Source organism: Hyla sarda, chromosome 1, assembly GCF_029499605.1.
Source record: "Hyla sarda isolate aHylSar1 chromosome 1, aHylSar1.hap1, whole genome shotgun sequence".
Classification (NCBI taxonomy): domain Eukaryota; kingdom Metazoa; phylum Chordata; class Amphibia; order Anura; family Hylidae; genus Hyla; species Hyla sarda.
This window is the reverse complement of record NC_079189.1, coordinates 128161752-128179841: the sequence shown is the minus strand read 5'-3', so window position 1 is coordinate 128179841 and position 18090 is coordinate 128161752. Positions and strand designations below refer to the sequence as shown.

The window sequence follows — 18090 nt, the reverse complement described above, 5'->3', positions numbered from 1 at the left end:
GATTTCAGATTGTGCTGGCCACACTCAGAATCTCTGTCAGGAATTTTTCTGTCCAGAAATTCTTAGTGCGAACACAGCCTAATCCACCTTAATAAATCATGAACTTTGCTTTAAGAGAAAGACAAAAATCATTCCTTAATATACTATTCCACACATTCTGTAATTTAATATCAGACATTCTAGATATATTACAATCTACAAAAACAGCCATAATTGGTTACAAGAGTCTTTATTTTGCAAACTATACATAAACTGTATAAAAGAAAATGCATTGTCTCAATTATACATAAGATTACCATTAAATTTAGTCAGGAATACTTTTATTTCAAATTAACTTTTTTTCTTGCAATAATGCAAAAGTGAAAATAAACATTTCCAGGGGATCGACTTGGAAAGTAACAGCCCAACTGTGCTGAAACACAGAGTTGTTCCCAGGTTATTGTGGATTTATTTACTGTATACAAGAAGGTAGTGGAGTTTTATTAAAATTCTTCACAATAAAACAACATGCCAACATAAATATAGTGATTAAAGTAAGCTTTATACTCTTAAGGATTAAATGCAAACATACACAGTAATCATAAGCATTATCCATTTCACATGGTAGCAACATAACAATAAGAAGGGGCACACACCTGCTTCCCGGCAGCTCTACGGTGAATAGGTAAAGTGTTTGTTTAGCTCATGCCTAACAATAGTCTCTTTATATTCCTTGTGCAAGGCACCCTATATAATGCTTTGATTCACATTGTAAACTATAGAATTGATGAAATCTTAGCCAAATACAGTTTTTCTATTCTTCAAGTCAGCTCAATGACACATTTGGCAAGTTTCCGGGATCATGTCCACAGCCATATAATGGTTCCAATTTAATAGGGAAGCATACAGACATTTAACCCTCTATGCTATGTTTTGGTCCTTTTTTGGAGCCATTAAAAAAAGCCCATAAACAGACGCTTTATAACTCAACAAAGCAGATCAAACATGACCATATTTAAAAAATATTGAGTTCCACTGAGCTCAATGGAAAAACAATCATTTAGTAGAATTACATAGCAGTAATTTTTCATGAATAATAAAAAAATAAAAATAAATTCTACAATGTTTTTTATCTTGTTTTCATCAGAAAACAGCTGGTTTGTAAATTGCATTTTACTGCAGCAAAAAAGATAATAAAATAAATTAAACAATGATAATAAAAATGGTTCATGGACCAAATGGCAAAACAAAAAGAGCTAACATTTTAAACCCTTTTAAAGTAGCCTTATTGAGGCTAAAACTAATTCAGACAAAAAAAACCATGGGAATTCGAGACAAACAAATCTGCTATGTTTATCAGATGACGTATAGTAGAGATATGCTTGCCTAGAAGGCTTCACTATAGGGGGAGATTTATCAAAACCTGTGCAAAGGAAAAGTTGCCCAGTTGCCTATAGCAACCAATCCGATTGTTTCTTTCTTTTTGCAGAGGCCTTGTTAAAAATGAAAGGAGCGAGCTCATTGGTTGCTATGGGCAACTTTTCCTCTGGACAGGTTTTGATAAATCTCCTCCTATCCTTGCACAAAACTTTACTGTGTGCATGAGACCTAAATTCTTACATAGTTTTAGAATATAGATATAAGTAATTGATTATGTGGACAGAATTATGCCTTAACTTCAGTCACACATAAATCTATTTTTGTAAGATGAAATAGTGTTACAAAAAGTTAAACTATGTTGTCTTAATTTTTGTTGGATGTAAAAGAAATCAAGTAAAACATTTGGAGTCATTGAAGAATGTACTGTAGTTAACTATTCAGTATGTATTTCTGCATTACACAACCTTTTTTCCCGGCTAAAACACTTTTGGCCTTAGATATGAATTAATGTCATGAATGTTCTTATTGAAAAATATATATTTTTTGGAATGTGTTGCAAGGCACACTGTTCCTGAGCTTTGTAGACAGACCCCCTCAACTGCCTTTAGCAACTGTGTTGGATATATATTTATTTCTATTTGCATCCGATTTTTTTTTATGCAAAGAATACGTCATATATGATCATATAAAAAAATACATTGTATCTGACTACATAGTGAAGGTGGCTAATTCAATAAGTCATCTTTAACTTGCATTAGTTGTGGGATTGCCAATGGGCTTTATAGAACACTACAGTGTGTATAGGGATAAAAAGAATAGGATAGCCAGAGGTTACTGCAGCCTGACCTAACACCATAAAACTGGTCTTGACACAATGTTGTAAACTTTAATGTTGAAAGGCAATATACTTAAAGAATATGTTTTAACTGTCTGGGTTGTAGGAAAAGTATTCATATATGTATTTCTTCACAACAGAAGAAAAACATACACATATTGGGGAATGCTGTAATAATGATAATGGGAAATGACAGAGTGAACATATTTTGTTATTTACTTTTTAATAATTATTCTTTCTATCCTAATTCCATCCCTAAAACCATCCAAAATCATAGTTCTACCTATGTCGCCTTTGGAAGAGCAATGTTGATATGCGGTTCAGTTATCCCTCTTGGAATATCTGTGTTACCTATATCATATGTATTATCATGCTGGTCAACTAACAAAATCCATACAATGCTTCTAAAAATAAAAGAAGGAAAGAGTAAAATAATAACATTACTAAAAGCTAATAAAGTAAACACATTTCTGCACAATCTGAGGAAAGATGCAAACAAAAATATGGAAACTTTTCCCTTTCTCTACTTTTCACATTTCCTACTTCGGGTTTCAGTAGGTATGTTTTAGTTTCCATCTAGAAAAGTCCAAGTCATAACCAGTATCCTTCATGCTTAATCTATGTATTCCTAAATTGTTGTACGGGTATGAGTTGCCTTTCTTCAGGTTATACTTTGAAAGTGTTGTCTTCTTGTTAAATGCATATAAATGCTTAAATGCACATAAATGAAACAAAAGTCTATAACTCCACCCTTACTTGGTATCATCATACAAAATATACATGTTTTTTTATTTTTTTATTTCTGTTTCTTGTTAAATCCTTTTATCCTTTTATCTTGGTGGTGGCATGAGCAAAAGGTATTTCCTAAGAGATGTCTTTTCTCATAGACATGAAAAATAAAATGGATTGGTTTGTTATGTCAAATATATCCATCCTCATCTTCATCTTCATCCTCATCATCTCCCCCTTCATCCTCATCATCGTCATCAATTTCATCTTCATCATTCATCATTTCTTCATCATCCTCATCATCAGACCAGTCGTGAAAGTCCCCACTTCCAAAATCTCCTGATGTTTCTGAATCAGCGCCTGCTATTAAATACATGATAAATTAATGTTTAAAATTGTGTAACATTTAGTTACAAACATGAAATGGATACTTGTTTAAGATACTTGACCTAGAAGGGTATGTTGACAAGGGGTTGATATATTGTAGATTTTCAACTGCAAATTTGTGGGCAAAAAATCTGCAGTATATTACAGCACCAGCAAAGTGGATGAAATTTTAATAACTCTCATCCATACATTGCAGAAAGAAATTCTGTAAAATATTGATTTATATTGAAAATACACTTTGCTCTCAACTGATGTACTTTTCCCATTGCCCGCCTTCCAGCTGGTTGTCACATACCGTTGATTAGAACCAGTACCTGACAATCCTACCTACATAATGTTTCTCCCCTCTTCAACATGGAAGATTGAGTTCCCTATACTGGGTGTCTACATGTGTTACGCATTGCCCTTTTTGACTACAGAAGTTATGTTGTTACATTGCCTGTTATATTCTGATAAGAGATTCCCCTTTTAAGATAACCAACTTATGCTGACGAGATCGCTACAATACTGTTTTTCTTTCTACTCTTGTAATGTTTTATTGCTAAATTTAATAAAATTCTATTATGAGAAAAAAAAAAGAAAATATACTTTGCAGTTGCAAATTACGGTAATATTGAAAAAACTAGAGTTATTATTTTTTTTTCCATAGAGAGTTCAGAGAAGAGCTACTTGGGTTGCGGGATAAAACTTACCAGGAACGGTTAAAGGACCTTAACATGTATAGCTTGGAAGACGGATGAGACAGAGGAGATATGATAGAAACTTATATATACATAAAGGGAATCAACACAGTAAAGGAGGGTGATGTATTTAAAAGCAGAAAAACCAGCACAAGAGGACATAGTTTTAAATTAGGGGGGCAAAGGTTTATGCAGTAAAATTAAGAAGTATTACTTCACTCAGAGAGTAGTGGATGTGTGGAATAGCTTTCCTGTAGAAGTGGTAGCTGCAAATACACTGAAGGAGTTTAAAATGCATGGGATAGGCATAAACTATTCCTTATATAAGATAGAAAAGAGAAAAAAGAAAGGCTCTCCCTGTGGAGTATAGCCAGCACGAGGGTGGGGGAAGGGGAAAGATGACATTTCCATGCACACCCTGCTAAGTTGTGTAGTGGCATACACAACAATAGTCTGCAGCCTTCCTGAAAAATTGTGGAATAGAGAAGGACTTCAAAAGAACCAGGATTTTCGGCGCTGACCACGGAGGAATAATCGGAGCCCAGGTAAAGGAATAACGTTTAATAGCAACGCGCTTCACTGCGCTTGCACGGCTTCATCAAGCCTTGAAACGCATTGCTATTAAACCTTATTCCTTTACCTGGGCTCCGATTATTCCTCCGTGGTCAGTGCCAAAAATCCTGGTTCTTTTGGAGTCCTTCTCTATTATATAAGATAGGGACAAGGGCTATTTATGGTATTCAGAAATATTGGGCAGACTAGATGGAACAAATGGTTCTTGTCTGCAGATACATTCTATGTTTATATGTAAAACCTACTAGTATTGAGTAGGTTTTCCCCTATGTCTCTAAAAAAAAAAAAAAAAGCCCTGATCCATCAATATGTGGACTCCACAGACCTTAGAAGGTATCCTTTAGTATCTATAACCAAGAACTAATGTTTAAATCAAGTGTTTATGTTAACCATATTTTAAAAAAAAAATACTCAGTAATTTCCATTCTGCCCACTTGGCATTAAACTAAGCTGTGACTTCCTGTTCTGTACAGATCACTTCATAGCAGTGTCTTCCCTATCATCATAGACAGGAGTACAGTGACTGGTGACACCAGTGTATAGATAACAGATGCGCACACAATGGTTGTTGCTCACAGATCAGAAAATAGAAACAGATAAGAAAACAAAACATTTTTAGGTATCTGTCTCTAATCAGAAAAAAAAAATCTGGATGATTCTTTCCTGTTAACCAATTCCTGTTACAGGACTGCCTGTTACCACCTTGTCTTGCCTCGTTTACTCCCTGCTGCTGTGTCCGTACTCACCTGTCTATCAGACCTGTGATCAGCATGATTTAAAGTTTAAGTAAAAATAAAGATCAATAGTAAAAGAAAAATAGATACATGGTACTACTGTAATCTTAATGACCCTTAGAGAAAAAAATGCTAAATTGTTGTTTTTTTCCATTACTTCCCTTATCAAACAAGAAATCCCCCTAGACAGCTACTATTGTTGTGAGATTTTATTCTCCTGTTGGTGGTTTTATTGTTATTGCTTCTTGACGTGTGTGTGTGTGTGTGTATGTGTATGGTTTAAAATATGGTAAAATATTGTGCAAAAAAATTATTATAATAATAGGACTGTCATTTTGTAAAGCTGTACAATATCTTTGTGGATTGTATTTAAACATTGCTGCAATAAAGAATTTAAAAGATAAATACCACACTCTGCAGATCCCACTTTTCTGGATCCTGTGACTTCATTCCCGTATCTATCAACACACCAACACTGGCCAACACTTCCATGACATTGAGCTGGTTTGTAATAGCCATCTTCATCACATGCTGGGATATAGTAGCCTTTAAAAGTAATATTAATAATTATAATATCGGGAAGACTGCTGATTTATCTGCCGATAGATTTTATTTTTCTTTGTTAAAAATCTAGTATGTATAATGTATTAGAAAATGCTGATCTAAGGTTTATTTGGTTTTCCATGTTTTTGGTCTTCAAAAATTAAACAAGTTAATTATTATCTATGTTATACACCATTCTTGTCTCGTAGATGCTGATCAGAGATACGAAATACTGTAAAATATTGCTTAGTCACTCAGTAAAACCATTGACATGGTTCAATGACCAGTTAATAATAGAAATATGAATATTCCTTTGCCCTAGTGGTTTATTTATTTGGCTTTCTCTTTTGATGAACTGTATAAGTATTGTTGCCTAAGCAGGATTTTATGGAAAGCTTAGATTTTAAACTTGTAATAGCTCCTCACACAATTACTTATCTTCCACAATATTTGTATCTTAAAGCATATCAATACTTTCATGAGGATTTAAAAAGAACCAGCACCAGCTTTGTTACACAAAACTTTGAGAAAAGGTGATTTTTAGCCTTTTTTTTTTTACTGATCAGAGATAAGTAATATGCCTGTATTGTTTTTACACAATGAAGAGATGGTGCACATGGTGCTAGAGAAAAGTACCCACTGCTTAGACTAAACATGCTGATACCGTGTTGCTAGTAATTATGGTTTATCATACAGTTTGAGATTAAAATGCAGCCCTGGTTTTAGTATTAAATGACATTTAGGAGGCAGCACTATGTAAACAGAAGGAACACCAGTATTTTCACAAGGAACAAAGGCAATTCTGGGTAGTAAGACATATGAAGAATACAATTATTTACCTTTCAGGTATAGTGTTTAGCACAATAGAGTGCCTTGACTGTCTAGGCCTCATCCCACTTCCTGTTTTGGTTTCTCTACAGAGAATTCCTCTAGCAGCAGGTAGTGGATGATAGTTTGCAGGGAAGTAGGACACCTAGTGGCCACTTCTGTAGTGTTTTTTTTCTTGAGTGAGAGGTCAGTTTTGAAAAATGAAATGTTGTGCAAATATCTTAGAAATCCCATGCTATAAAGTTGTTTAAAAAAAGGCAGTGATCAATTGCCGTTTTTACTATGTGCCCTACAGTTGTTTGGATACGACATTTTGATCGGTTTCATTGTCATATGTTTAAATATTAGGATTACTAGCCTACTCAGTGCCAGATAGTTGGAACATTATAACATTTACTGCTGGCTTTATCAATTCTGACATATTTCTGTAAAAGTGTAATTAGTTAACAGACAAGTAACTTACCAAGAAGTTTCTTTACTCCATGCTGCTTCTGAATGTTGTTAAATTCAGTCTGACATGGGGGATCTGTGAATAAACATGTGTTTTTGAATATATTTAATAAAAAAAAAATATAGTGTTCTGTATAGAATTACAGTAAATCAAAGTTGTCAATGTGTCAGAGGGAGACGTCACCTCAGATCAATCTTGCTAGCTCCCAGACCCCTCGCCTCCAGTTGTATCTGTACACTGCTGATATCTCAGGAATCAGGATATATAGTAGTTATAAACCTCCCCCATATTGGGGTTTTATCTGCATTTTTCTGTTTTTGCCATCAATTTCCCCAAATTGTAGCAAAAAAAATTGTGCTTCTGGTCCCCAATTGTTCAAAGCACAATAAAATGTCTATTTTTTAACCCAAGTTTGGAAATCACAGTAAAAACTGTCTAAATTAAGTAAATGTGTGGAAAATGCTGTTAAACATGTGAACAAAGCCCTAAAACTTGAGTGATTATAGCTCAACCACCCCCACCCCTTCAACCTCTGCAGAAATACGTCTATTTCCCAAACCCAACCTCTGGATATGATGCTGAGCATGTGCACTCAACTTATTTAATTGACCATGGCTGGAACTGTTCTGAGTGGAACCTGACCTGTAAAACCTCTGTAGGGTCTTGCCCACCATGCTGCAGCTTAGTTTTAGGTTCTTGGCAATCTTCCAAAAGGCTATCTTCATGTAGAATAACAATTCCTTTTTTTTCAAATGTTCAGAGAGTTCTTTACTATGAGGTGCCATGTTGAACTTTCAGTGATTGGTACTTAAGAGAGTTTGATAACATCAAATGTAAGACACCTGCTCCCTATTTACTACTGAGACCTTGTAACACATGTAACATGACATTGGGAGGGAAAATGGCCCAATTTGGAACTTCCCCACTTAGGGGTGTACTCACTTTTATTGTCAATGTTTAGACATTAATGGCTGTGTGTTTTGTTATTTTGCGGGGGCACAACATTAAACACTGTTATACAGGGTGTGCACTCACATGACTAAATGTAATTTCTTTAGTGTTATCACATAAAAAGGTATAATAAAATATTTACAGAAATGTGAGGGTTTTACTCACTTATGTGAGATAGTATTTATACTGTATAGTGTATTTAGTTTTAAACATGCTCATTTACCATTATATGCAAACATGCTCTGTACAGTTTTTGACACAAACAGAGGTGGCAGCAGAGAGCACTGTGGTCAGACTGGAATGGACTACCCAACTTCTTCTGTAGCATACAATAGCTGATAAGTACTGGAAAGATTACGGTTTTTAAATAGAAGTAATTAAAAAATCTGTTTAACTTTCTAGCACCAGTTAATTTAAACATATTTTCCCAGTGTACCCCTTAAACATTATAGAAATCCATGGAAGGTCCTCAGGCATTAGAATAAAATGGAGTAAATTGTCACATCTAAGCTCAGACTGGGGCTGCTGCAAAAAAATTTGAGTGACAAAATGTTTGTTGTGAACTCTTTTAATCATCTTGGGGTGACAAAATCCAAGCACATATATCATATTTTTCCAATTTTAGCTGTGGGAGTTGGAAGCTGGGGTATAGCAACAGCTGCAGCTATTGCTAGAGGGACTATGCTAAAAGAAGTGCAGATGGTTATGTGTTGACTATTAATGCTTTTTGATGTGCAGTTTCTCTGTTCTGTATTTCCCCTATGGTTATTATTTCTCTACTCCTGTATCCTCCATATCGATAATGGTTGCAGCGTGTTCCAATTAAAAAACATTTCATTATCCTACAATGTGTGATGCATGCTGAAAGCTGCAACATGAACATGCCCTTCTAATGATCTACAATACAATGTCCTATTATAGAAGTGTTCTCTACACAATAATACACAGATATTTTGTTCCCAAGCTTTACAAAAAGTTATTCATGGCCATGAATATCTTTAAGGTTACCTTGCTGTCGCTGGAAGCAGTAGCACCACTCATTGTTAGATATTAAACTGTCCTTGTATGTGTCACATGTATTGAAGAAAGCCTTTGTACACTGCTCATTCTTGTCAATATAAATGCTTCCAAGCTCAGACTGATCCAGCAGCAGGTCATAATTTCGATCAAGTCTATTAAACATCCACCCAAGAGAGTCCCTGCAAATTGGCAGAATGCTAGTATCAAACCCTAAGAGGCAGATAAACAAAAGTTATTTAGTACTCAATAGACCAGTAATGTCATTTTCGCAAAAGTAATAAAACATAACAACACATATTATTATCTTTATGTAGCAAATGTTCCATGCAGAATCACAACTAACGTATTCAATTTCGATGGAACAGAAATTAAAAATTGTAAACTGAATAAATGGGTTATAGGATTTTTAATAAAGACATGTTGACGGTATTGGGAGGTAATAGAATTACATAAAATATGTTTTACAGAATTGCAAGTTGTGATAAACTTTGCATTGCATACATTAACCACTTAACAACTGAACACATTTTGCCTTAAGGGTAAGGTCATTCGTACCGTATTTTGCTGCATATTTTCTGCAGCTAATTTTGCTACCCATTGCCTTCCATGGATAGAAAAAATACGCAGCAGCAAATACACAGCAAATCATGGCACGTGTGACCCTACCCTAAAGGCAGGGCTCAAGTCCTGCAGGAACGCATGGGAACAGAGTTCCTGCACTTTTTTCCACAGCAGGAACACTGTTCCCATTAGCAGGAGTCCTGCAGGATCAGCCCTTGAGTGAAAATCTTTTGTGAGTTCCCACACTTTTTTTTTCCGAGGACTTGACCCCTGCCTATCGTGGGTAAGTATGCAGGTAGGTGTGCTTTATTTTAAACTTTTATAGCAACTTCACTCAATATTAAAACTTTCCTGGGGCTAAAAGACATTTTATCTTTTTGTTTACAGTTATATTACTAAGTAGATTTTTTCTATTTTTGTATTATTAGTGACATACCACATGTTTTGAATTTATTAGTAGACAAAGGACTTTAGAAATGTACAAAAACATTTTTTGTCCAAGTGGGTTTAAAGGGGTAAAAAAAACATTTTTTTTTATCAAATGGTGCCAGAAAGTTAAACAGATTTGTAAATCACTTCTATTAAGAAATCTTAATCCTTCCAGTACTTATTAGCTACTGAATACTACAGAGGAAATTGTTTTCTTTTTGGAACACAGAGCTCTCTGCTGACATCATGACCACAGTGCTCTCTGCTCACACCTCTGTCCATTTTAAGTTCCTAAAATGGACAGAGAAGTCAACAGAGAGCACTGTGGTCATGATGTCAGCAGAGAGCTCTGTGTTCAAAAAAGAAAACATTTTCTCTCTAGTATTCAGCAGCTAATAAGTAGTAGAAGGATTAATATTGTTTAATAGAGGTAATTTACAAATCTGTTTAACTTTCTGGCACCAGTTGATTAAAAAAAAAGTTTTTCACTGGAGTACCGCTTTAATGTTATGTTCATTTTAATATATTAATAATAATAGTCTTGACTATGGCGATAACTATGATTTTGGGTTGCTGTGAGTACTGTTTTATGTATTGGTGTTATTTGTAGATCATTGTTTTTGCTTATTTTTGTATTAATTGTAATTATAAGGATCTTTATTTGAGCATATAATAAGTCATTTTTGTAATTCTGGTTGACTCTAACAGCTTTGTGGAGTTCTTATTGTGTACTGCTCTCTGCTGCACTAAATTCTGGATTTTCTGAGTAACTTTTGTATGCAACATGCTATTGTTGTTGATTACAGTGCATATTACAGAGACAGCAAAATTAAGAAAATAATGTTTTTTAATGAATGTAAAATTAATGTAAAATAATTTACTAAATAATTTCTTATCACTATCTCCAATTCACTTATGCTATTTAGACCATGGAGGAAATTATGTTTAAATAGGGTGTCTCAATAAGAACACACCTTGTAATAATTATAATAAAAAAAATAAAAAAAAATAAAAAAGCTCAAATGCAACTTGCCATAGTGTTGCATTCTTATGGGGCATTTGACTTTTTGGGTCCCCTCAGGCTCCAGGGCTAAAGTTCAACTGTGACCGCTGCACCCCATATAATTACACAATTTACTGAAAGGCTTGAATAATATAAGTACAATCAATAGAACAAATAATGTAATTTAACCCCTTAAGGACACATGACGTACTGGAACGTCATGTGTCCGCTTCCGATCTATAACGCGGGGACCGTGGCTAATAGCGTGCGGCATTGATCGCGGTGCCACGCGCTATTAACCCTTTAGACGCGGCGTTCAAAGTTGAACGCCGCGTCTAAAGTGAAAGTGAAACCATACCGGTTAGCTCAGTGGGCTGTTCGGGATAGCCGCGGCAAAATCGCGGCATCCCGAACAGCTTACTGGAAAGCAGGACGGTCCCTACCTGCCACCTCGCTGTCAGATCACCGAATGACTGCTCAGTGCCTGAGATCCAGGCATGAGCAGTCAAGCAGCAGAATCATCGATCACTGGTTTCCTATGAGAAACCAGTGATCAATGTAAAAGATCAGTGTGTGCAGTGTTATAGGTCCCTATGGGAGCTATAACACTGCAAAAAAAAAGTGAGAAAAAAAGTGAATAAAGATCATTTAACCCCTTCCCTATTAAAAGTTTAAATCACCCACCTTTTCCCATAAAAAAAAATAAACATAACATAAATGGTATCGCCGCGTACGGAAATGTCCAAATTATAAAAATATATTGTTAATTAAACTGCACGATCAATAAGTCCTATCAATGCAAAATGGTACCATTAAAAACTTCAGATCATGGCGCAAAAAATTAGCCCTCATACGGCCCTATAAAGTTATAGGGGTCAGAAGATGACAATTTTAAACGTATTAATTTTCCTGCATGAAGTTATGATTTTTTCCAGACGTACGACAAAATCAAACCTATATCAGTAGGGTATCATTTTAATCGTATGAACCTACAGAATAAAGAGAAGGTATCATTTTTACCGAAAAATTTACTACGTAGAAACGGAAGCCCCCAAAAGTTACAAAACTGCGCTTTTTTTCAATTTTGTCTCACAATGATTTTTTACAAAGTAGAATTGGTGGCGCAAAAAATAAGCAATCATGTGGATTTTTAGGTGCAAAATTGAAAGAGTTATGATTTTTTAAAGGCAAGGAGCAAAAAACGAAAATGCAAAAACGGTAAAAAACCCGGTCCTTTAAGGGGTTAATGTCCTGAAGATCCTAACAGAAGAACATGATAGAATATTGAAATATATTTTTAAACTAGAATTTTACATTATGAACCAACTGGCAACATAGGGAATAGTTGCTATTTAAATGTGTCACAATATTTATTCTAAGAAATTAATGTATGCAAATGTTTAAATGAGCCATATGCAATGTTTCAATTAAATGAGTATAGTCATTATACATTAAAACATGCATGATATATTGTATCAAACAACCAATGCAAATTATGTCTTAATTTTGGTTCCCACACCATCATCAGTGAGTGCCAAATTTAATATGCAACCATCTTGTCTTATTAAAGAGTCTCTCATGATCTTGCAAAATTTTTATAATCCTCCGTGTTAACTCCCTCCATCATGATAACCCCCCCACCTTTATTTTTATTATTTGTTAGATTTCTACCTTGATATTGATCTGTATTATCTGCTGAGTCTGTCAGATTCACAGACTGGGAAGGTACATTACCAAGCAGGCCATACAGGGGAGAACTTCCTCCTTCACTCTGCTACACACAGCCCAGAGCAGTTCAGTGTGTGAGATAAGCTCTCATTGGATAAGGCTGCACAAACCCCCCTCAGCATTTCCTGAGTTTGGACTTCTGCCAGGCCAGCAGGAGTCCAAAGTCTGTGCAAAAGATGGGGGAAAATATGCTCTGGACAAGTAGGGAGACACCTAGTGGCAGCTTATAAAACATAGAAAACTTCATTTTGTTTTCACAAAGTATATTAGAAAGATTTTTTATTTACCATAAGGAGTGCAATGTCAAAAAATTGTTTTAATGTTTTAGTGCCCATTTAAGTTATAGGAGAACCACTGTTTCACCTTAAACACCAGTGCCCAGGAGTAATTGCTACCTCAACATCCTCTGAATTCTTTGTTCATTTCTTAATCCAGCCATCCAGTCATCCATTCATGACTTTGTATAAATATATTGTAAATACAACAGCATAATAAGTATTTCTTACTGCTTCTCTCTGGTCTTGAAGTAGACTTTGTTTTCTTTTTCTGGAATCCACTTTCATGAAGTGCTTTAAACCAGTCCCTTAGCCTATTGGCAATTTCTCTGAACTCCTGATCGGTGCACACTAAAATGACAACAAAAGAAAACTTTTAACTTTGGGTGACATTCCCATCACATTTACATTTCAGCAATGGCAACATTTTAATAAGCACATTTATTTTTCGGAATTTGCTCTTTTGACAGGATGATATGATATCACATAAAATCTTTTATATGATTAAAAAAATATATTTCATAACTTAATCAGATACAAAGAGCTACAAAACCCCTATACTGTCCTAATGTTACATGAAATATAGGGGACAAATCACAGTGATCTCATTGATAATCTTACTGTAGAAATCTTCATATTTATAGCTTAGTAATTGAAAGAACTGTCCAGTGTTAGAAAAAATCTACTTCTTGTCCACAGGTTGTGTGTAGTTCTGTAGTTCTGCAGCTTGGGCCAATTTACTTCAGTGGAGCTGAGTTGCAATACCAATTATAACCTGTGGACAGGAGAGGTACTGTTTTTTGCAAAACAAAAAAAAAGAAGCAGCATTTTTCTAATATTGGACAACCCCTTGTAAATAGAGTTATCCAGTATAGATTACTCATTTTCGTATACCCTGCTATGTAATATTGCATTAATAGAAGGGGGTGCCCAGTTCAGGATCCTTATCTCTTGGCACAAAGAGCATCTTTCACTTGCAGGACTGAACACTGACAATGCATTAGTTTGAATGGGGCATTATGTAATGATATACTTACACTGTGGTGGCACTGCAGAGAAACAAAAAAATCATCTTTAAGTCTTCTATCATGCAGTGTCAACAAGCCTTCAAGCCTTTTATCATGCATAAGCAGTCTCAACAAGGTAGTGCTGAGCTGCAGAATGCATGCCTCCTCCCTTCCCCACCCCTCCCTGCTTGACATGATTAATGTACAGGGCATGTCTTCTAACACTGAGCCCTGTATGTCACTCAGAAAAGGGTGGTGGGGGTAGGAGGCATGCATGCTGTATCTCAGCACTACTTACTTGACAGTGCCTTTTTTTTCCCCATAGAGGACAGCCGATTGCAACAGAGGAACACCAAATGAATCTAATATTGCCATAGCACCCTCTTATTAAGTTAGAATTTCTTTTTGTGGCCTGTTTATGGTTAAAAATATATTTCTGCATAACAAACAATAGCCTTTTATTGTATAGTGTGTAATCATAGCCTTTATATAACAGCTACAGGGGGGCTTCTATATAGAGGTTTTTCCATTATTCCAATAGTGTGAGACCTTTAGGACCAGGGCTAATGTCCTGCAAGGACGCGTCGAAATGTGTGTGAGTTTCTGCACTTTTTCCACAACAGGAACACCGTTCCGATTAACTTGACCCCTGTTTAGGACCCATATTGCCATTTATTTACTAGAGATTTTCAGAACATATAGTTAAAGTGCTCAACAAATACCCATGTACTGATGCAGACAAACAATATGGTACCTGATGCATTATAGTATCTGCTCCAATTTTATGTGCATCGTAAAAACAAGTGCACTTCAACCCTCAGGCTCCTACGTGTTCATCCGATTAAAAAAAAAATATGTTTTCTCTCTCTAGATGGTGCACATGAATTCCATTATTCAACTTTGCTTGACATGCTGTCAAATTCTTACATAAAATATTTTATTGTGATAACAAATAAAATGAATTACACTACAAGGCCTGTCAAATGCGTTCTAAAACAAGTCAACTTAAAAAATACAATTGTTGTTATAAAACATTTATTATGATTAGTTTAAAACAGGAAAAAAGATTTACCATTTAATCAATCTGGTCACCATATTTATCAGCTAATGTAGGTCTTATTTAATCTGCAAAGTTTATAATGTATGACAAGTGCAGTTATATATATATATATATATATATATATATATATATATATATATATATATATATATATATATATACCGTATATACTCGAGTATAGGCCGAGTTTTTCAGCACGATTTTTCGTGCTGAAAACACCCCCCTCGGCTTATACTCGAGTGAACTCCCCCACCCGCAGTGGTCTTCAACCTGCGGACCTCCAGAGGTTTCAAAACTACAACTCCCAGCAAGCCCGGGCAGCCATCGGCTGTCCGGGCTTGCTGGGAGTTGTAGTTTTGAAACCTCCGGAGGTCCGCAGGTTGAAGACCACTGCGGCCTTCAACATCATCCAGCCCCCTCTCACCCCATTTAGTTCTGAGTACTCACCTCCGCTCGGCGCTGGTCCGGTCCTGCAGGGCTGTCCGGTGAGGAGGTGGTCCGGTGGGATACTGGTTCCGGGCTGCTATCTTCACCGGGGAGGCCTCTTCTAAGCGCTTCGGGCCCGGCCTCAGAATAGTCACGTTGCCGTGACAACGACGCAGAGGTGCGTTCATTGCCAACGTAATTCTGCATCATTGTCAAGGCAACGGCTCTATTCCGGGCCGGAAGCGCGGAGAAGAGGCGCCCCCGGTGAAGATAGCAGCCCGGACCACCTCCCCACCGGACCACCTCCTCTCCGGACAGCCCTGCAGGACCGGACCAGCGCCGAGCGGAGGTGAGTACTCAGAACTAAAGGGGGTGAGAGGGGGGCTGGATGATGTTGAAGGCCGCAGTGGTCTTCAACCTGCGGACCTCCGGAGGTTTCAAAACTACAACTCCCAGCAAGCCCGGACAGCCGATGGCTGCCCGGGCTTGCTGGGAGTTGTAGTTTTGAAACCTCTGGAGGTCCGCAGGTTGAAGACCACTGAGGGCGAATGATGAGAAGAGGATGATGAAGGGGGGGTGTGGGGATGATGAAGGGGGGGGTGTGTGGGATGATAAGGGGATGATGAAGGGGGGATGTGTGGGATGATAAGGGGATGATGAAGGGGGGATGTGCGGGATGATAAGGGGATGATGAAGGGGGGATGTGTGGGATGATAAGGGGATGATGAAGGGGGGATGTGTGGGATGATAAGGGGATGATGAAGGGGGGATGTGTGGGATGATAAGGGGATGATGAAGGGGGGATGTGTGGGATGATGACAAGGGGATGATGATGAGGATGTTAATGACGGGGGTCTGGATGATGACAGGGGGGGGATGAGGTATTTCCCGCCCTAGGCTTATACTCGAGTCAATAACTTTTCCTGGGATTTTGGGTTGAAATTAGGGGTCTCGGCTTATACTCGGGTCGGCTTATACTCGAGTATATACGGTATATAGATATATGTGTTCAACTTAATCCTGCAAATAAAATAAAAAAAACAATGGTTTCAAGCAGCCGATATGGTGAAAGAATTGATGCTTCTTTATTCGAAAATATTAAATTCAGATCATGGCATCAGTGCAATATAAAAGGTAAAATAAAACATTTTATTCTGCAATGATGTCATGATCTGATTTTAATATTTTCAAATAAAGAAGCATCCATTTTTTTACACCATATCGGCTGCTGGAGAACGTTTTTTTTTTCTGAACTATCAGCTATTGTTAGATTGGCTCTTCAAGCTACGTGTACCCATACAGGTATGATAGCAAGGGGGATGGCTAATTGCACACTTTCCGGTGTGGGACTACTGTTTTTATAAGTCTGCAAATGGTTGATAGTAGGAAGTAAAGGAAAAATACATTACCATAAGACAATGCCTAAGAGTTATGGTAGTAGGACACACTGAAATGGGAATACCACGTTTAGGTAGGTTATTGCAGGGCAGAAATACAAGAACTATGACTTCTGAAAGATTTCTCTTTTAAAGAGAGGACATGATGATAGTGACAACTGACAGTCAATGGTGTTTTATACTAATGCAGGGGAGATTGATTTAATATTTATGTCCCATTCAGCAAACCACTACTGCTGCTGTTGTTCCAGCAGGCAACATGACTCCTCTCACAATTGTGTTAATAATTAAAAAAATATACAATAAACAAAAGGATATTACATAACTAGAATGTCAAGAACAAGAAATAATGGAAAATAGTTATAAATAAAGATACTTAAAGGGGTACTCCCACCCTAGACATCTTATCCCCTATCCAAAGGATAGGGGATAAGATGTCTGATCTTGGGGGTCCCGCTGCTGGGGACCCCCGCAGTATTGCATGCGGCACCCATCTGTTTTTTGTCCGGAAGCGCTGGAGGGTCTGAGTCGCGACTATGGGAACGGAAGTCCGTAACGTCAGGACTCCACCCCCGTGTGACGTCATGCCCCGTCCCCTCAATGCAAGTCTATGGGAGGGGGCGTGACGGCTCCCTTTGGACAGGGGAAAAGATGTGTTGGGTGGGAGTACCCATTTAATACTTAATTTTTTATTAGAAAATGTTAAGCTTTATAAATTAGATCATATGCTATATTTTAATAACCAAATTTGAGACTAAAGAATTTGATCTACTCCTATATATTTAAAGCTTGTGTATATCAGTGTATTTTAGTTCCTTATTCTGCTCAGGATCTGTTATTGATACATTTTTAACAAAAGTGTTAGAATTCCAGCATCTGGACTTATCAAGCATATTCATACCTTCTTAAAAGTTTATTCTCATGAAATGTACATTCATATTTTATATATAATTAATATTCATACGCGTTTTTAACAGTGAATTGATGGCTCCTTCCACGCATAAACTCCATCACCTATGTAAGTGGGGAAAGGAACTAGGTGAGATTTTCCCAGTTAACAAATGGTTTTTCAATGGACTAAAAAAAAAAACCTCAAAATGTGTCTCCCACTGAT

At 36.7% G+C, this 18090-nt stretch overlaps 1 protein-coding gene across 3 annotated transcripts in view; it reads right to left on the bottom strand.

Moving 5' to 3' along the window:
- Positions 1–213: 213 nt before the first annotated feature.
- SPOCK3 (SPARC (osteonectin), cwcv and kazal like domains proteoglycan 3) overlaps positions 214–18090 on the bottom strand; it is a 366584-nt gene continuing 348707 nt past the window's right edge. For 2 of the 3 annotated variants that reach the window (XM_056561105.1, XM_056561114.1), the window contains exons 7-11: positions 13318–13437; positions 9079–9300; positions 7132–7194; positions 5706–5843; positions 214–3286 (exon numbers count right to left, since the gene is read on the bottom strand). In XM_056561105.1, the coding sequence (XP_056417080.1) occupies positions 3114–3286; positions 5706–5843; positions 7132–7194; positions 9079–9300; positions 13318–13437 (716 nt within the window). In that variant the 3' untranslated portion in view covers positions 214–3113. The remainder of the gene's footprint in view (positions 3287–5705; positions 5844–7131; positions 7195–9078; positions 9301–13317; positions 13438–18090) is intronic. The other variant, XM_056561123.1, reaches the window with a different exon arrangement.